Source organism: Peromyscus maniculatus, chromosome 2 (assembly GCF_049852395.1).
Source record: "Peromyscus maniculatus bairdii isolate BWxNUB_F1_BW_parent chromosome 2, HU_Pman_BW_mat_3.1, whole genome shotgun sequence".
In the NCBI taxonomy this organism is placed as follows: domain Eukaryota; kingdom Metazoa; phylum Chordata; class Mammalia; order Rodentia; family Cricetidae; genus Peromyscus; species Peromyscus maniculatus.
Genome location: NC_134853.1, coordinates 130,851,469 through 130,868,971, shown reverse-complemented (window position 1 = coordinate 130,868,971; position 17,503 = coordinate 130,851,469). Strand labels below are relative to the sequence as shown.

The following is a 17,503-nucleotide window of genomic DNA, read 5'->3' as shown; positions in this document are numbered from 1 at the left end:
GGCGGAACTCGAGCCTGCCCCAGAAGTTTACCTTGGGATGTCTCCGGGCCCAGTCTGAGGGAGGGGGCACCCTATTTCCTGGAGTGGAGGAGTGACCCTGCGGGAGAGCAGGAGGGAGGGATGTGGAGGTCGAAGATGGGGCAGCTACTTCACAAAAGGGGTGCTCGGTGGCTCTGCCCGAAGGGGCGTCCTCGCTTCCACTCAGAGTGCACGCCTCGGGAGAAAGTGGCATCCCACGCTTCCCAATAACTCCCAGGCCGCAGGCCCTGGCAGGAGAAGTGTCGAAGGCCGCCTCCAAGCCGCGGCGTCCAGCGCCCTGGCCTCTAAAGCCAAAGCCAAGAGTGCCGGGAAGAGCCCGAGGCCGGCCCAGAACCTGCGGGGTGGGGAGGTGGGGAACAGAGGCGCAGCCCGCGGTGCGGACACCCGCGGGGGACGATCCCGAGGCTCGGCCTTTGGTGCGGACACCTGCGGAGGAAGAGCCCGAGGCTCTGCGTGCGGGGCGGGAACCTGCGCCTGGCCAGGCGACTCGGGGCCTGGGCGCGAGGTCAGCACGCTCATCCTGCCCTCGCGGAGCCTCTTCCGAAGTTTCCAGACGCGACCCCACCCCCGCGCCTGTCCCAGGGGCCACCCGCAGCTTCCTGTCTGGGTCCCTCCAGGGTCCTGGCACAGGCGCGATCCGCAGCTCCCGGGCACCTCAGCCCCAGTGGGAAATTAAAAGCTTTTCTTCCCAGCCGCCAGAGGAGCGAATGGGATTCGAGCGTTGCTTTATTTAGAAAATAACATTTATTTCTAGCTCATACCTATGCAAAGGAAAGCACAAAGTGAGCAGTTCTCCGCAGCGTCGCTGGCTGCCGAGTCCCGGAGCTTCCGGCTCTGTCACCCGACGCTCAGTCGTGCTCCAGCTTGTGCTGGCCCGCTCCGGAGAGCAGCTGCAGGCCAGGGGCAGGGGGCGGGCAGGGTTCCTCCCCAGCTTACAGTAGATCTCATCTATAAAACCCCATACGTACAATGCGCGAATAGTCTAATTTTCCCAGTTTGTCCTTTTTTTTTTTGTTGTTTTGCTTTGATTTTGAATGTTTTTCACGTTAATACCGAGGTCACCTACAGATTACAATTAATAACTTAGAATTCCATTTTATAACATTATACACTGGCTTGTATATATATATGTATAGCTTATATATAGATTTATACATATATAAAAACTCACACTGCACCAAGGAAACCCATGCTTATCGGCATAAGCAACAAAGAGAGCGACAAATACCGCAACGAGGAAAGTGCACCTTAGAACGTTTCCTTTTTTTTTTTTTTTTACAATTGATATCGATATATATGTGTGCCCCAAAGACTCGACTCAGTGGCAAGAGATGTATACATCCTAAATTTATATTTGTTAGAGCGGATTTTTTTTTTTTAATGAAAGGGGAGTGGGGACTGGAGGACACACACGAGAGGCTGATTTGTCCTGCCATCCACCTTGAGCGCGGGCTGGCAAGGCGAGCGGAGCGGAGGGAGCAGCAGGGGCAGGCGCGGCCGCAGCCGGCCTCGGGATTCTTAGACATCCCCGGCCTTTGGGCCACAGGGGGAGCGGGCCTGGGGGGAGGTGGCCCGAGGCTGGACGAGCACCCGGACCCCAAGGCCCCTCTGAGAACACCTGCGCGGTTAGCCGAGGTGCTCCCACCCACCCCTCAAAACAAATCCCCAAGGCCAACTCTGAGCGGAGGGCGCGGGGCAGGGCGAGGAGGGGCGGGGGGCTGGGCAGCAGGCTGGGTCAGTGTTTGGGGGCCGCCGGGCTGCGGGGGGGGCCCGTGTCCTACTGCTTCTCGGGGGTGCCATTGACCATGGGCCCGTACAGCCCGCTCCCGTAGCCCGGCTCCTTGTGCACCGCGGCGGCGGCGGCGGCCGAGCGGTCGCGCATGAGGTCGCTGAAGGCGTAGTCCATGGGCGGCCGGAAGCCGAGCGTGGGCACCAGGCCGGCGGTGGAGTAGGGCGCCATGAAGGCCAGGCCGCGGCTGTGGGCTGCCGCCGCCGAGTAGGCCAGGCGCAGCGGGCTCAGGCCGAGCGGCGCGCCCAGCGGGTAGGCGCCCGCTTCCGCGCCGAAGTGGCTGGCGTTGGGCTGCAGCGGCGAGAAGGCGGAGCGGCTGCCGAGCGAGCCCAGCGCGCCCGGCGTCATGGCCCCGGCCAGCAAGGGTCTGTGGTGCGGGGGCGCGGCCGGCCCGGTCTGCAGGGGAGCGGGCAGCCCGGGACCCCCGGCGGCCGCGGCGTCCACGCGCCCGGGCCACGCGTCGTCCACCGCGACGGCCGCGCTCACCGTGGCCTTATCCAGCGGCGCGCCGGGGCCCAGGCCGGCCGCCAGGCCTCCGCGGTGGTGGTTCAGCACCTGCTCGATGGCCTGCACCACGTCGCCGCCGCAGCCCTGCAGCACCAGCTCCAGGACGCCTCTCCGGTGGCCCGGGAAGACGCGCGTCAAGATGTCCAGCGGCGTCCGCTGCCGCGGCCCGGGGCCGCCGCTCAGCCCCGGAGTCGGTGCGGCCTCCGCCTCTTCTTTGTCAGCCTCCGAACCCGATTCGGAACCCAGGGGGCTGGAGGAGCCAGGGCTGTCCTCCTCGCCGCCACCGCCCGGGCCCGCGCTCCCGGGACAGCTGCCGCCTGCCTCCTTGGAGGCCCGGGCCAGAGGCGACCCTGAAAAGGATTCGCCGTCTCCGTTCTCCGAGCCTGAACCCGGCCGCACCTCTGGGGACGAGGTCCCGGGACCCGAGTCTGCGCCGTCGGGCGACAAGGGCTTCACTGGCTGTGGCTGCGGACTGTCGGGGCGGCCGGCCTGAAGCAGCGTCTTGGGAAACAGATCAAACTTCTGCAACTTGGCCTCTGAGGGAAAAACGGAGATGTGAGGGGAGGTTAAGAACATTGGACCCACCACACATAGGCCTGTTGAATGCAAGTTTCCTCCCGTTCTCAGCTTCCAAACTATTCTTTGCGCTCCAGAGCCGCAGTTTTATTTTTATAACCCCCGCCTCTCTCCTTCTACCCCCTCTCTCTGCTCCTAGGCTTTTTCTGTACCTAGAACCCCAACCTTACCTGGCACCCTAAAAATAATGTTCAGTGCACCCTTCCTATACCTGTGCCCCAACACCTCCACTCTCTTCCCATTTCCTAGAGAAGTGGCCTTCAAACTAGAGCAAACAGAACCTCTACCTATACCTCACAGTGTGTGGACGACACAACTCCACTCAGGTTGCCAAAGCCAACCCTACCTTAGGTATCACAGCTTGGAAGAGAAGGCGCCTTGGGGGCCTAGGTCTTAAGCCTCTCTGCACATAAAATAAGTTATATCCTATTCCTAGTCCACATATTTCAAAATTAAGACCCAAGAAATTCCCTTCCAATATGAGAGCCGAACCCATTCCTGAACCTAATTGTCTTCCTCACAGAAAAACCTTCTAGAGTCTAGAAAGTGGTGGGTTTATGCTGGGAGCAGACAGAAGCATGGGAAAGGGGTCCAGGAAAAAGGAAAACGTGCCAACCATGAGAAAACCGGCGTGCGTGCGTTGGGGGAAAGAAGCCAGGACCAAGGGAACACAGGGAATGTTTATCCAAAAAGCCTTAGGAACCAGAGGAGAGGAATCTTGCCGGGCAGTGAAAGAGGGGCGTCGCCAGTACTTAGGGAAGCAATGCGGATTAGAAGGATTGCAGAGGGTCCTTTCAGAAGAGTTGGGAAGGGAAGCATGGGGTGGCCTGTGAGAAGCTCAGAGCAGAACAGATCTGCAGCTTCCGGCTGCTGGGGGAGGAGACCCAGCAAAAAGAGTTGGGCAGTAACTAAGGACCTGCCCCCTGAGCAAGCATAAAGCTCAAGTGTTGCCTTGGGGTCTGAGGTGAGGGAGAGGGATAAAGTGTAAAAGCTACAGATAGGGCAGCCAGTTTATGGGTGGGTGTAGAAGCTGAGTGCCTGGTGAGCTACAGTAAGTAGCCCCAACTTCAAGGAAAGGGAGCTAAACTCTGGTCACCAAGGAAACAGTCCACTAGGCCGTGCGCACCAGAGCTGGGTCCCGGGCTCCTCCTTCCAGACCCATCCCCCACACCCCCACCCCGGCCCGACCCCGCTCTCACCTGCGCCCCCTGCGCCCCCTGCACTCCCCGCGGGCGCTCCAGCTCCGGGCCCCCCGCCGTCGGTGGCGCACACGGAGCCGAAGACTTCATAGGCGGGCCGCGGTGGGATGATGCCGTTGGCGGCGGCCAGCGCCAGGCCCTCGGCAGTGCCGTACAGCAGCTGCAGCTCGCGCGCCTCGTTCTCCTCCTGCGCCTGCTGCCTGCGCAACGCCACCTGGGCAGCCATGACGCGCTGGCGCTCGGCGATGAGCGTGCACTTGGCGCACAGGCAGTCCTTCCAGCGGCAGTAGCGCTTGTGGCCCTTGAGCGCCGACACCACGCCGTGGTTGCGGCAGCGCGCGCACTTGGGGGTCCGCGGGTACTTCTCCGCGGCCCTCAACAGCAGGGGGGGCGCCCGCAGCAAGCCCCCGGCCACGCTCACCGGCAGCGAGGCTGCGGCCGCCGCCGCCGCGGCCACTGACGCCACTGATGCCACGGGAGGTCCCGTCGCTGTGGCCGCTGCTGTCGCCGCGCCCGGCACGCTGGGTAGCTCCGAGCGCAGCTCCATGGCTGGACCTGGCGTGGGAAAAGTGGGGAGACCCGCGTGAGGACAGTACAATGAGCCACACTCAAGCGCGGCCTGCAGAAACCCAAATTTAGGAAAACTTTGGTTGTCCAAGTTTGGTTAATAGCTGGCAAGTTGCGGGGAAGGTGTATTCGGAACCTCCTTGTAAACACGACGACGCCTTCTCCCCACCAACAACCCCCCCCCTCCGCTCCCCTCACTGATGCTCTTATATTCGATTTACACGCCACGTGGAAGAATTCGTTTGAATCAGTAGTTCCTCCAAGGGGGAAAAAGACGACAAAGTTTGGAAGTCATTGGTTCAGTTGAATGTAAGGAGGACTTGAAAAGAAAATATTATGTCCAACGCTTAGGTTAATTGGGGTGAGACGAGAAAGGAGAAATGTGTGCCTGAAGGGGACTCAGATGACAGAGAAAACGTGGGACCAACAAGCTGGTATCAAAGGCAAAGCAAAAAGACACGGAGAAAAAAAAACATTCGGTTTTGGTGGAAGGATAAAGAGGAGAGAAATGTGGAGGTGAGGTGCAGGGTTGAGCAGGCTGGGTTGGGATCTTGTTTGTTGCCTTTAATGTGGGAGCAGCGGAATTCGAGCAAAAAGAACTGAAGAACTTCTTCCTATTAAAAGTGGAGTGAGAACCGGAAGACAGATTTGGAGGCAAAGTTCAGCTTATGGCCCCGGGACCCATTTAAAAAAAAAAAAAAAATGAGTTCGGGACATGCCGTGGTTTGTGCCTCTAAAGGAAAGGAAGAAAAACCGAGTTTAGAAGAGCTGAGGGGCATTAAAGAGAAAACCCATCGTGGGGGAAAAAACTTTCTTTAGACAAGCCATCTAGCTCAAAGATTAGTTTGAATAGCAAGGAAAACATCCCGAAAGAGCTGACACGGGTGACCCGGACCCAGGTCCACGGAGAGCGGCAGTGATAAACAGGAAAAACTGTACTGCGAAAGGTAGGGTGGGGACGGGGCGAGACCTGTGGCGTGGCGTTTAGACAGTTAGTCTGGAGTAGTCCAGGAGGAAGGAAGGCACAGCTTCCGAAAGTTAGACTTTGCAGGACCTCCTTTTCCCTCAACCCCTCCTCCCCAACCCCCACCCCTCCCCAGTTTAGGGACCCAGTCCTTAGACACGCCCTCCTCATTCTGGGACCCCTGGGGACCCCGCTGCAGCGCAGGTTCCAGAGTTTTGGTCTTCAGCCTGGGGTTCTGGAACGTGCAGTCCCCAGCAGGCCTCAGCCAGGCCAGGGAGTCGCCTCCGAAACTGACCCCGAAGGGACAGGCCAGTCCGTCCCACCTGCGCCGCAGCTGCACAAGGCCCAGCAGGCCCAGCTCCGGGCTTCCGCTGCGGCCTTCACTCCCCGCCACCCCGCCGGGGCTTCCGAGCCCGGGACCCTCTCCTGGGGACCCGCTCCGCCTGAGAATCGCGGAGCTCAGTGTGCCCGGGGCCTCTGCCCGCAGACCCCCAGGCATGCAGTCCCTAAGGCCCCTGGGGCCTAGGCCTCGCCCTCGGGGGCCGCCGGTCCGGTGGCCTCCCCTGCTCTGCGGCCGGCCCTCCTCTACCTGCCTCGGGCTCCGGGCTCCTCCTCCGCCGGAGCTGCACGCACCGCCCAGCTCCGCTCGCGCCGCCGCTCTCTCGGCCTCGTCCCTTTGCCCCCGGCCCCTTATCTGACCACGTCACCCTCCTTCAGCCACCATGTCCGAACTTCCGGACCCCCCCGCCCCTCGGAACACAGCAGTCCAACACTCCGGAGGGGACTCGGGACCGGGGACCCGGCCGGGGGCCAGCTGCTTGGAACCCGCGTCCCCTCGGTGCGCTCCGGACGCTGCGCTCTATCCGGGCCCGGTAGCCCGGCGCTGCCAGCTCTCAATGAGCCGCTCGCCCGCTCTATTGTTGCTCCTCAGGGCTCCATTAGACAGAATTGGACAACAATGTGGCGCCTGCCATTGGCCAGGGGAGGCAGTCGGCGCTCTGATTGGCCGGGCCCGCGCCCGGGGAGCCCCTCATTCTACAGTGTCCGAAAGATTCGAAACTCGGAACGCTCCGCTGAGTGCCTGCGGGAAGGGAGGGGGCGCCAGGGAAGGAGTGCGCGAGGAGGAGCGTTGCAAATGTCGTGACAAGAAGTTTCCGTGCGCCCGAGAGCGTGTGAATTGCTCCTAATTACCGTGTCCGGTGCGCCTCTCCGCGTAGACGTGTGTAACCCCTCTACTTCTGGGGCGCCGGCTCCGCTGCGCCACTCTGCCTTGGCCGGGGGCGCTTGGCAAGGCCGAGCTTCCCCAGTGGCCCTGGAGGCCTGGGGCGGGACGGGGGCAGGTGACAATTCAATTACCGCTGTCGGAGTGGGAGTGGAACCCCGGTGCCGGGGTGGGGGAGGGAGGGCGTTCACCGCAGACTTGCCAAGATGGTTTTGCTGGCTTTCCTTCTGACGGTGTCGAGTGTGCTCCCAAGTCCGACGTGCTCCGAGGTGGCTGAGAGCTGTTCTGCTCCCCTCCCCCTCCCCCTGCCACCTTTAATGCTTAGTTCCTTCGTTTGGCAAAGTCCTGACACCACGGGCTGCACGGAGGGTAAGTGTGATTTGTAAGGAGGGGCGTTTTTAAGCGAGGAACGCAGAGGAGGAACGAGGGTCCGTGCGCCTCAGCCTCTCCTCTCCCCGCGCCCCAGCCCTGTCCCTTGGCCCCCTGTGCCCTTGCCTTTCTTCGTTTCTCCGCATCTCGCTCCCCTTTTTTTATGGTGTTAGTGGTGGGATTCTTTTTGTCGATATTTGAAATTAACGAAGTTTACTTGTAAATTGTTTTAAACGAAAGTAAAAGGCAGCCGTTGCGCCTCCCCAGGTTCTCTCGGACGGACGCAGGATGCACCGGCCAGCCGGTCGCGCCACTAGACCACAAGGCTGCGCAGGGGGCGGGGGGCCTTGGACCAACTTTGACTTGGCCTTCTGCGACCTGTGCTGACGTCACGGCCCCAGGACCCGTTCGGTCAGCGGAGGAGGTAACAGGTTCCAATTTTGTATCCTTTCATAGTTACCCCCTTTCGGGACAGACGTCGAAGTCCTTGGGCGGGGTCGCCCTCGGATTCTCTAGCTCGGACTCTTCTCCTGCCTTTGCGGCTAACATTCTGTTACTCTCTTTTTTTTTTTTTTTTCTACTTTTCTCTTTTCTTCAGAGTAAAGAAAATTCGTTTAAATGAAAAGCGAGGCCATCTCCTTATTTCCTCTCCACCCCCTACCGTGCGTCTGGGCATTGCTTTTTAGAAGCCCCTGGGCCTCGGGAGTCGGGTCTACGCCGACCCGACGCACACACCTGTTAGGCGCACGGAGCCTGCCTGGGTCCGCAGCCCCTCCCGCCAGGCGGACCGGCAGCTGGGGCAGGAGGAAGGCGAGATCAACAGGATCCCATAGCAGAACCACGCGCCTGCGAGGGTCGGGATGCGCCCTGTCCAAGAAGCCAACGGAGGATCGGACCCGAGGAGACGTGACGGGGCGATGAACCTCAGAATCTGGCGGACAACTTCCAGAAAGTTTGCCAGGCCAGTCTCAGGGGAGCTGGGGCCCGAATCGTAGAGAATAGCAACCTGGTTGCGCGGCTACCGAGAAAGTTCCTTCTCTGCCGCCGGAGAAAAGCTTTGGTAGGGAGTGAAGAGTCTGGAGATGCAGGTGGAGTGAGGGTGAGGTGCGGTGAAGCCCTCCGCGTTAGGCGATCACCCCCCCACCCACACACACACACATACACACAATTTCCCGGGGTCAGATGGCAGAGTAACTATCTATGCCTGAGTGCGGGCCTGTTGGAGGGAGGGGCGGGAAGGCTCCATGCGCTGCGGGATTCCACGCGCCCGCCTGCTTCTAGAGCTTTTTTTGTTTTTGTTTTGGGGGGGGGCAGTTTTGCAGACATTTTTTTACCCCCGAAACGAAGTAACCTACCCAGATATGCTTAGTTTTCTGGGAAGCAGTGGCCTAAATACCTTTCCTCGCGCTTGAGGCCAGAATCCTGCACTTAGACGAACTCATCAGAGCCAACGGTTTTTGGAACCCGAGCTCTGGCGTGGACCTAGATCGAACCTTCTTTTCTTAAGAGCAGGAGGTATCGCACCCTGGAACCCAGCCCAGGCCAAACTACAGGATGTCTCCCCCTTTTCTGGTGCTCTAAGTTGGTGTCTCCACAGGTCTCAGACGCTCTCTTTTCACAAGCTGAGGTTGGTGGTGTTCACGTAAAGAATGTAATGGAGGGAAGCAGAAAAAACCCGTTCTGGCCTGAGATAACTGTGCCCACTCCGTAGGATGCCTCTGCCCAGCTTCCCAGGCCACTCATCTGTTAGCACCTGCTGATATGAGCAGCTGCCCAGAAGAGACTGGAAGTGAAAGCCCACCTGAGCCGCTAGCCTCAGGGAGAGCATGCCCAGGTTGAGGCAACAGGATGAGGCCCCCAAACACCACCACCACCACCACCACCACCACCACCACCACCACCACCACCACCACCACCCACACACTAACACAACTCATTGCAGGTTTGGACACACCTTCATGTACACACGAAGTGGACGCCCACGGGGGGCGCGCTCACTTCTGACGTGGCCCTCTCACCCAAGGGACCCTTTCAAAAAGTTTGGCCTCACAGTATGCTCTCATAAGCACGTTTGCCTGCAGGCACAACCACTTGGTGAGTGATCTCAAACTCAGACGCCTGCAGAGTCCCACGTCGTGAGCCTGCACCCTCAACATTGAGCATATCTATCAGGGCTTGGAACCCTAGTCCTTCTCCGTCTGCTGGGATAGAGACCTTCACTCCAAATGAAGTGGTTGACAGCGAGGGCCCAACTCACACTTTCAGAAGTGTCCTCAGCTCAGAATCATTTGCTGAGGAGTCTGCCCGGCCGGTGGGGAGCGGGCGTGTGCACCCAGCCAAGAAATCCTCCACACCCTCATTCCAACCCCATCCATCACTCAGAGCCACTCCACAGCAGAGGCCCAGGGGGAAGGCCCAGGTGGGGACCTGGGGTGATGTGGGACTGGGAGCCGAGAATGAGGATTCTGTACCACTGACTAGGAGAAGGGCTGGGGGCATCAGTGGGGGACCTGGGAAGCGTTGACTTTTGCGCTGTTTGCCCGCGGCCTCGAAGCAAGCAGACGCCATCTGTTTGCCGGCTGCGACGCTTCCCGTTTAATTACCCTCCCGGCAGCCTAATAGAGATGATATTAAACTAAATCTTTCTGACATTAAAAGTAATTATCCCCAAACCGGTGGCTCTGGGACGGATTCGCCCCTCCCGCACAGACCCCTTTCCCACCGCTCTGGATTCCGTTAGTTTGGCTGAAATTCTTCACCTGGGAAGGGCTGGAGGAAGAAGGCGCCTTGGGAGACAGCGTCTCCGAAGGCAGGCATGCCTGGCGCGCGTTTTGCGCACCAAAGTGACTCCTGTTCCTGCGTGGACGCAGGCATGGACGCCGGCACAGGAGACATTTTCCTCCAGTCTTGCTGATTAAGACGCTCGTTCTGTCGTGCGTTCCCATCGCGAATGGGGAGGAAGGGAGCCTGGTTTGCTGTCTCCTTTGAAATGGCCCTTGATCTGGCCGAGGCTAGGGCCGAGGAAAAGACACAACTTTGGAAACAGAACAAAACAACAAACCACGCTGCCTACTGTGGCTCTGGGCTTTTGCGTGTTCTTCCAGCGCCTTGCACTTTTCCCTGCAGTGACTTATGAAGACCCACCTTTCTCTACTGGGTCCCATTATCTCACTTGTCAGGTGAGAAACCGATTCCAAGGCTGGAAGGCGACACAGAGGAGCGCAAATTTCAAGCCTTGGAGTTGCCAGTGGTCTGCAAAGTTCTGGGTTCCACCCGAGGCTCTCCTGCACCTGGGGTCCAATCGCTGGTGCTTAGCTTCTTTAGGGAAAGAAGCACTGGGCGCCTTACTCGAGGAGCAGGCGAAGGGCCAACCGAGGCAGAAGGAGGGACCGCACTGGTTGGTTCCAGTCAGCTCCAGCCACAGCCACTGGCCTCCTTGGTCAAGCCCTGGAAGGGAGTAGGGTCGCACAAGGTTTCAAGGCTTTCTGTTTTGAAGTGTCTCCTGTGTTCTCCCCTCTGCTAAACTCTAGGTGTGGCCTGCTCCCTTAGCACTCAGTGCGATAGCCCACTTCAGACCTGAGTGGCTCACGAAATTTAGAGCGGTGTGGTAACTTACCTGGGGCCACCATGCCGCTCAACCTAAAGAAAGAAATCCAGATCCAGTGTTCAGTCTTAGACCTTTGTCTCCTCACCTCAATTCTGAGCATAATGTGGGACTTAGGTTTTTGTTTTTGTTTGGTTTTGATTTCATTAAATTCTCCAGTTATTCAAGGAAAACCGAGAATCTGGCCACTCATGTTGAGTCCCTAGTATGTGCCAGGCTCTGAGGACCAGAGGTTAACTACGTTTATGTATACTCTTACAAAGTTCACCGGTCAACTAGGCACAAGGTCACCCACTGTTGACCTCACAGTGAGAACAGTGGGCATGGAAGGGACTTCCTGAAGGGACCCCAATGGAAGCTGCCAGGGCTTGTTCTCAATAAACATCTTAAACATTTTAGAAAATTTAGTAGCATATATTTGTTACATATTTTCATAAACTGTTTCTGTGTGTTCCTTTACAAAAATATGCATTTTGTTTTCAAATATAAGCATTTTTCATGTTAATCAACACACAAAATCTTTAAAAGGATTTAAAAATATTCAGTTATATGGATGTACCTTATTTTGCCAATTCTTTTTTAATAGTTAGTCTCCAGTTTTTGCTCTGATAACATTGCTACCATGAGCAGCCTTTGTGAATGTGACCAATTATTTCCTTAGGAAAACTTACTAGAAATGCGGGCAAGTCATCAGAGGCTTTTCCAGGGCATTTGATAGCTACCTGTCAAACAGCCCTCAGAAAAGGCTATGACAGGCAAAGCACTCAAGATGCATCTTGGGGTCTTTTTAATCTTTGCTAATTCAAGCAAGAAAAGCAGCATCTCGGAGGCACTGCAATTTACATTTCCTTAGTTTTTTCTTTATGTCATGGCCACTGCTGTCCGTCTTTTAAAATAATATGCATACATCCTTTAAGAACTTAGAACCTCTCTGTAGGTCAGCACACACTCCAGGCAGCAGCACCCTCCTTTCTGTAAAATGGGCTACACTTCTCCATTCTTTGGGTTACTGGTTTTGCTATTACTATCCTGGGGTTTTAAGCTTTAAAAAAAAGTAGCCATACTTGTTAATTTCCACTATAAATGGCGTATATTTACAGTATCTTAAGATTTTCCAGTTTTAAACTTCTAAAATCGTTTACCTCTCTTTTTATATTTACTTAGCCAGTAAATACATTTATTAGCTCTTTTCATTTTCTATCTTTATATAGTCAGTTCAGTTGAAAATAATTTTTATGGAAGGTGTGAAGTTTGTAACTTAACTCTCCCCCAAATAATTAGCTGGTTATCAGAGGACTATTGCATGACCTGCCCATTCCTCCACTGACCACACACTGAAATCTCAGATGACCTGCATTGGTTTCAGTACATGTTTCCCCAGCCTCAGTGTTCTAACTCTTGTACTTGTGTAATATTTCGGAGGGCGGGTCATTCTAGTGATTCCTGATTCTTCTTTTTCAAACATCTCAAACTTTTTCCAAAACACAGTAATCTGAATCAACATTTTATCAATTTCAAATAAAAAAATTGGATTCCCCTTTTTTCTAAGACAGGGTTTTCTGTGTAGCCCTGGCTCTCCTGGAACTCACTCTGTAGACTCAGAGATCTGCCGCCTTCTGCCTCCCAAATGCTGGGATTAAAGGTGTGCACCACCAGGGCCAGGCAGAACTTGTCTTTATAAATTACTTTAAGAGAGACTGTGCATCTTTACATGGGATGTTTTCACCCAGAACACAGTGTGACCTTATTTCTAAGGGGGATATTTTTGGTAAACCTCACCCTTTCCCTCCATACTGTTCCCTAAACACATATCCTTGGTATAGTGTATAGCTATTTTGAACAGAATCTTTTCACCCGTTGTATCTAACTGCTAATGACATGAGCTTAAGAAAGTTACTTAAGACTATCTTCATCTTGGGACCAGCCTCACTCCTGAACTCTCTTCCATGTCAAGTTTTCAAATAGTGCTCAAAGTTTTTTGAGACCCTGAACTAACCAGACTGAAGGGAAATGGTCAGAGGTAGAAAGGTCCAGGTGATCTGCAGGTCCTCCTGGACTTTGGGGACCAATCCTCAGATTGGTGACTTCAGGAATTAGCTTCCAAGGCAATGTCCCAAGAGCCCTGGCTGTGATATTGAGTCCAGTCCAAGTCTCTCTGGTTGAGTCAAGAATTCTGGGTATAAAGGTTGCTACACTTCACTGACACTGACAAGGCCTGACCGCCTGACTTGGGGGGTCACCAGCTGTCTCTGCACTTGCCTCTCATCTGCCATGTCAGACTGTCTGGGGGTCAGTAGCAGCCAGGCCACCACAAGGGGAGCATAGGGGATAGGGCTGGATCCTGAGTCAGATCTTCAACTGGATCTTCTCCCCAGTACAGCAAGGAATTGCTGGTTGCTATGAACTCCCAGCTTGTAGCATCCAGGACACAGGAAACTGAAGAGGGAAGGATGGATGTGGAAAGGAGAAGCCAAATGCACCCTCACAGGTCACCTGTCAGTTTTCATCCCTTTCTATTTTTTTTTTTTTTTAATCTCTGACCCCCACCGCCATTTCCTGTTCTGTCACACTCAAAGTTCCTAGTTGGACCAGGCAGTTCCTAATTTTCCAACTTCCTCAGGACCTGCCAGGCCCAGCCATCTCCAATTTGGAGCCCCATGTTCTTCCTGTCTCAGTTGGTACAGATTCCAACATGTTTCCAGATGCCTCAACTGTCTTTTGTCAGGGACAAAAGTGGCACATGCTGATTCGGGGTGGGGTGCAGGTGGGGGGTGTTCCCAAATGGCTCTGTGCTGTCCTCTCTGAAACCATACAATCGCCCCTTGTCATCTCCAATTTCTAGCAGAGGAAACTGAGAAGTAACTATCAGAAGGAAATAGAGAAATATCCTCCCAGGGACATAAGACTGGTGTGGAGGGTTGAGAGGGTTGTTTACAATTAGAGACTCATTCTTCACTACCAGTTCCCTGAGCTAGCCTGCTGGGTGTGGAGGAAGGGACACTTCCTTCAATGTTTGGAACCCCTTTCTTTGGAGGACTCTTCATTCCTGCGGTACTTAGCATGAAAATGGCCCCACGGGCCCTTAGGGAGTGGCACTATTAGGAGGTGTGGCCTTGTTAAAAGCAGTGTGTCACTGTGGGAGGGCTTTGAGGTCTCAGATGCTTGAGCCTGGCCAGTGGCTCACTATTTCTTCCTGCTGCTGATCCAGATGTAGAACTCTTAGCTACCTCTCCAGCACCATGTCTGCCTGTGTATTACCATTCTTTCCACCATGTCGATAATGGACTAAATCTTTGAACTGTAAACCAGCCCCAATTAAATGCTGTCCTTTATAAGAGTTTCGGTGGTCAAGGTGTCTCATTACAGCAATAGAAACCCAAACTAGCACTCCTTCCCAGCATCCTGTTTATCTCCATGAGAAGGAAGACTGGGTATCTGGAAGCTGGAGATAGAAAGCACTTGGTCTCAGGTGCCTTTGATTTTGAACCCTAATCTGAAAATCTCCCTGCCCCCAGAACCCAAATTCAGATAGATTGCCATGGCTGAATGACCTCCCAGCATACTCTGGCTGTTCAAGATCCAAGGTGGGCTCAGGACTATCTCTCTCCATGCCCATGCTTCACACTCCATGTTCTGAAGGTTACATTAACCGGAATATGAAACACAAAGCACTCTGCCCACACAAGGAGAGCAGAACAGCCCAGGGCCACTCCAAGCCCTCTGGGAAACATACTCTTTCTCACCCCTATATGCTCTCAGGGCTTCTATTTAGGGGCTCACACAGCAGAGTTTATTCTTTAAAAGACTCCTCCATAGTGCAATACCATTTTTGTTCAAGAAAGCATATTCTTCATTCTGCCTATCACTTCCCACAGCATGGAAGAAACTCATGAAGAAATTGAAGTATGGAAGTGATAGCTACACAAGCCAGTTCCTTATGACATTTGCTATGGGTAAAGGCATGTCATAACAGAGACCTTAGACTAGCCAGTTCATTGTTCTGGCCCTCAGTTTCCTTCTCTATAGTATAATGTTCTGAGATAAGGACTACAAAGATGTGGCTAGGAAGACCAGCCTTCTAAGTGGACGTTCAGCAGACTCCTTGGTATTCACCTCTGGAAATAAAGCAAGGTTCTGGCCGCTTCTTCTGACCCCCAAAACAGAGAAAAGTTTCAGTAAGGCTTGCTGTTGCCAACTTCTCAGAAAAGCCTTATGCAAATGTTACTAGCGTGTACCCATGGGAGGCAGGTAACATTTGCAGGCCCTGGACACCTGTATCGAGAAGGCAGGCTCCATCCTGATGCTGTGGACACCTCCCTTGGCTAATTCTGGGATCTCAGACTTCCAGGTTCACCATACTCCCTGATGAGACTTACCCGAGAAGCAGTTTCATGGGGGGAGAGGAGACTATGGGTTTCCATAGTTCTGGGAATTCTCCAGCATTAAAACTGGTGGTTCTATACCACTCCTGTCAGGGCATTCTAGGTTAAGGGTGGAGGCTGAGAATCAAGTTTGTAAGAAGGCTTCAAGGCTTCAATGAGTGGGCAAGCCAAGGCTAACCTCATTTCCATAGGGCAAATGCTGATATGGTCAAACATTCGGGAACAAATACTTGTTGTGGAGGCAGGCCTAAGCATAGGTCAGTGTTATATACTATAGAGGCTCAGACTTCTGCTGCTTGCCCTCAGTTTATCGGTGCATAGAACAGGGACTGTATGTTACTCCTCATAGGATAGTTTGTGGTTCATTCGTAACATTTACTCTCAGTACCCTGTGCCAGATCCCACAGGTGTGGACCTGTTACAGTCCAGTGGAAAAGACTTCTGTGCAAATAACCGTGATAATGTGATACCTGCTCTGCCAGGGAAACACAGGGATTAGAAGAGGCCCCCGCCTTGTGCTGTGGGCTCCAGGAACTTACTGGAGGAGCAGTGCAGTACTGGCCTAAGCTCTGAAGCCAAGTGGACTGTGTTTGATCTGGCTCCTTGGTTTACTGTTGTGTGTGACCTTGAACAAATGACCTAACCTCCCGGGCCTTAGAGTACCAGTAAAGAAAACAATACAAAGAACAAATGAGTTAATATTATTAAATATCACAATGTCTGGCACATAATAGACAATGTTTAAGTAATCCTTTCACTATCAAGAGTTGTTTTTGAAGCACCTACATAGTAGCAGGCCTGTGCTGGGCAATAAAACAAATCATTGATCCCACTGTCAGGAAGTTTATTTCTTCAACAAAACTGGGGCACTCTCTTATCCAGGAAGAGTTTGAAAGGAGTATAGGGTGAGGAAGGAACTTCTAACACTGAGGGCATGTAGGACAGATAAGCCCTTCTTGAGAGCCAGACACTGGTCTTCATAGTTGGAAGGCAAACCAGGGGACCTTGTGACATTGTTAACTACTTTTAACCTACCTTTGGGTCTGAAGTTCTGCGTGCCAAGGCAGCCAGGGCAGGGCTCACCCATGATCGGAAGCACAGGAGTGTGCTCAGGGCACATGTGGCTCCATCAAAGCCCATTCCTCTCCCTGTTAGTTATGTGTCTCTGGATGGTGACTCAGCTTTCCAAACCTCCGTTTTTCTAACTATTCACGGGGCGAGTCTGAGGATGATGTGGATGAATAGAGTGCAGCATCATGTTGGGCTGACCTAAGAACTCAACTCCAATTCCTTTACCTTTTTTTCTTTCATTAATAAACAAGTTGGCTTTGCTTCAGTAGCCATTGGGTACATACCTGCTATGTCCCAGACCCTGGGCTGGTTCTGGAAATAAATAATCAAGATATAATTTCTTGGCCTTTCAATATTACCAGATGAGTTGGAGGTCAGGGATGGGAGTGACTATTTTTTAGTACTTTTATGCCAGGATCTCTGTTCAAATTCAGTCAATATTTGTTACATTGTGCTTGTTGTATGTCGGTCATTTTGCTAGGTCTTGAGGATATAAAGTGATTCTGATCTTTTGGGGGCTCATGACCAGGGTGAGGAAGGTCATGAACTGAATTACAGTTTGGAAAGACCCAGCACAATGAGAAGGGCAGCCTCAGGCTGAAGATTCACAGCGCAGGCATCTGACCTGTGGTGGGAGGGCACGAGGCAATGGTCAAGAATACATGTGAGAGGAAGCAAAGTTTACCCAGAAAGTGAAGGATGGAGGCTGGTACCCGTCTATGAAGGCAATACTGTGCACGGCCAAAGATGACAGAAAGCTGGCACATTCAAGAAAATTTCTTGTCAGTATGTGTTGCGGGAATGAATGGAGATACAGGTGGGAAAGGAAGTAAGGTAGGTGACGGGGGCTTAAATCCAAACCAAAAATTAGGGTTTTATTTGGAAGGCACAGGGAAGCTTTTGAGAGGATTGAGGCAAGGTAGATGACACAGTGAGGCAAGTGAGAGAACTTTCTGGCAGTGATGTGGAGACTGGACTGGAGAAAAGGAGACCAATTAGGATATAATTATAACCTTAATGAGATGATGATACTCTGAAGGGAAGCTACTGTGGTAGGATAAAGGATTAGTGAATGGACTTGGGAGACCCCTATGCTTTAAATATTGCTTCAGTCCTGGCTTCTGATGCATTTCCATGTAATGGTAGCACTAGGAACTTCAGGGATGAGTCTTATGGAGACTCATCTGTCCATTACAAATATGACTTTCCTCTTT

The 17,503-nt window shown here is 53.7% G+C and overlaps 2 protein-coding genes across 7 annotated transcripts; one reads left to right on the top strand and one right to left on the bottom strand.

Annotated features, from left to right (window-relative positions):
• Nucleotides 1–764: 764 nt before the first annotated feature.
• Nucleotides 765–6,345, bottom strand: Dmrta2 (DMRT like family A2). The gene is made up of 3 exons (XM_076564729.1): nt 6,231–6,345; nt 4,111–4,665; nt 765–2,871 (listed from the first exon to the last, which is right to left on the bottom strand). The coding sequence occupies exons 2-3, from the start codon at nt 4,655–4,657 to the stop codon at nt 1,817–1,819; spliced, it is 1,602 nt and encodes a 533-aa protein (XP_076420844.1). The 5' UTR covers nt 4,658–4,665; nt 6,231–6,345; the 3' UTR covers nt 765–1,816.
• Nucleotides 6,346–6,363: 18 nt separating this feature from the next.
• Nucleotides 6,364–14,173, top strand: LOC143271936 (uncharacterized). Of its 6 annotated transcripts, none has more exons than XM_076564735.1 (4): nt 6,364–6,840; nt 7,207–7,232; nt 7,500–7,656; nt 7,831–14,173. In XM_076564735.1, exon 1 carries the CDS (start codon nt 6,364–6,366, stop codon nt 6,826–6,828), a length of 465 nt encoding a protein of 154 aa, XP_076420850.1. In that variant the 3' UTR covers nt 6,829–6,840; nt 7,207–7,232; nt 7,500–7,656; nt 7,831–14,173. The 6 variants fall into 6 exon arrangements, with proteins under 6 accessions (XP_076420850.1, XP_076420847.1, XP_076420851.1 ...); XM_076564732.1 differs by having other exon boundaries at nt 7,189–7,232; XM_076564736.1 differs by lacking the exon at nt 7,207–7,232.
• The last annotated feature ends 3,330 nt before the right edge of the window (nt 14,174–17,503 follow it).

Bases quoted from the DNA above. Each gene is read 5' to 3' on its own strand.
- Dmrta2 (XM_076564729.1), bottom strand. From the start codon at position 4,657: ATGGAGCTGCGCTCGGAGCTACCCAGCGTGCCGGGCGCGGCGACAGCA. The intron at 2,872-4,110 runs GTGAGAGCGGGG...TTTTTCCCTCAG, and splicing joins AGGGGGCGCAGGGGGCGCAG to AGGCCAAGTTGCAGAAGTTT.
- LOC143271936 (XM_076564736.1), top strand. From the start codon at position 6,364: ATGTCCGAACTTCCGGACCCCCCCGCCCCTCGGAACACAGCAGTCCAA.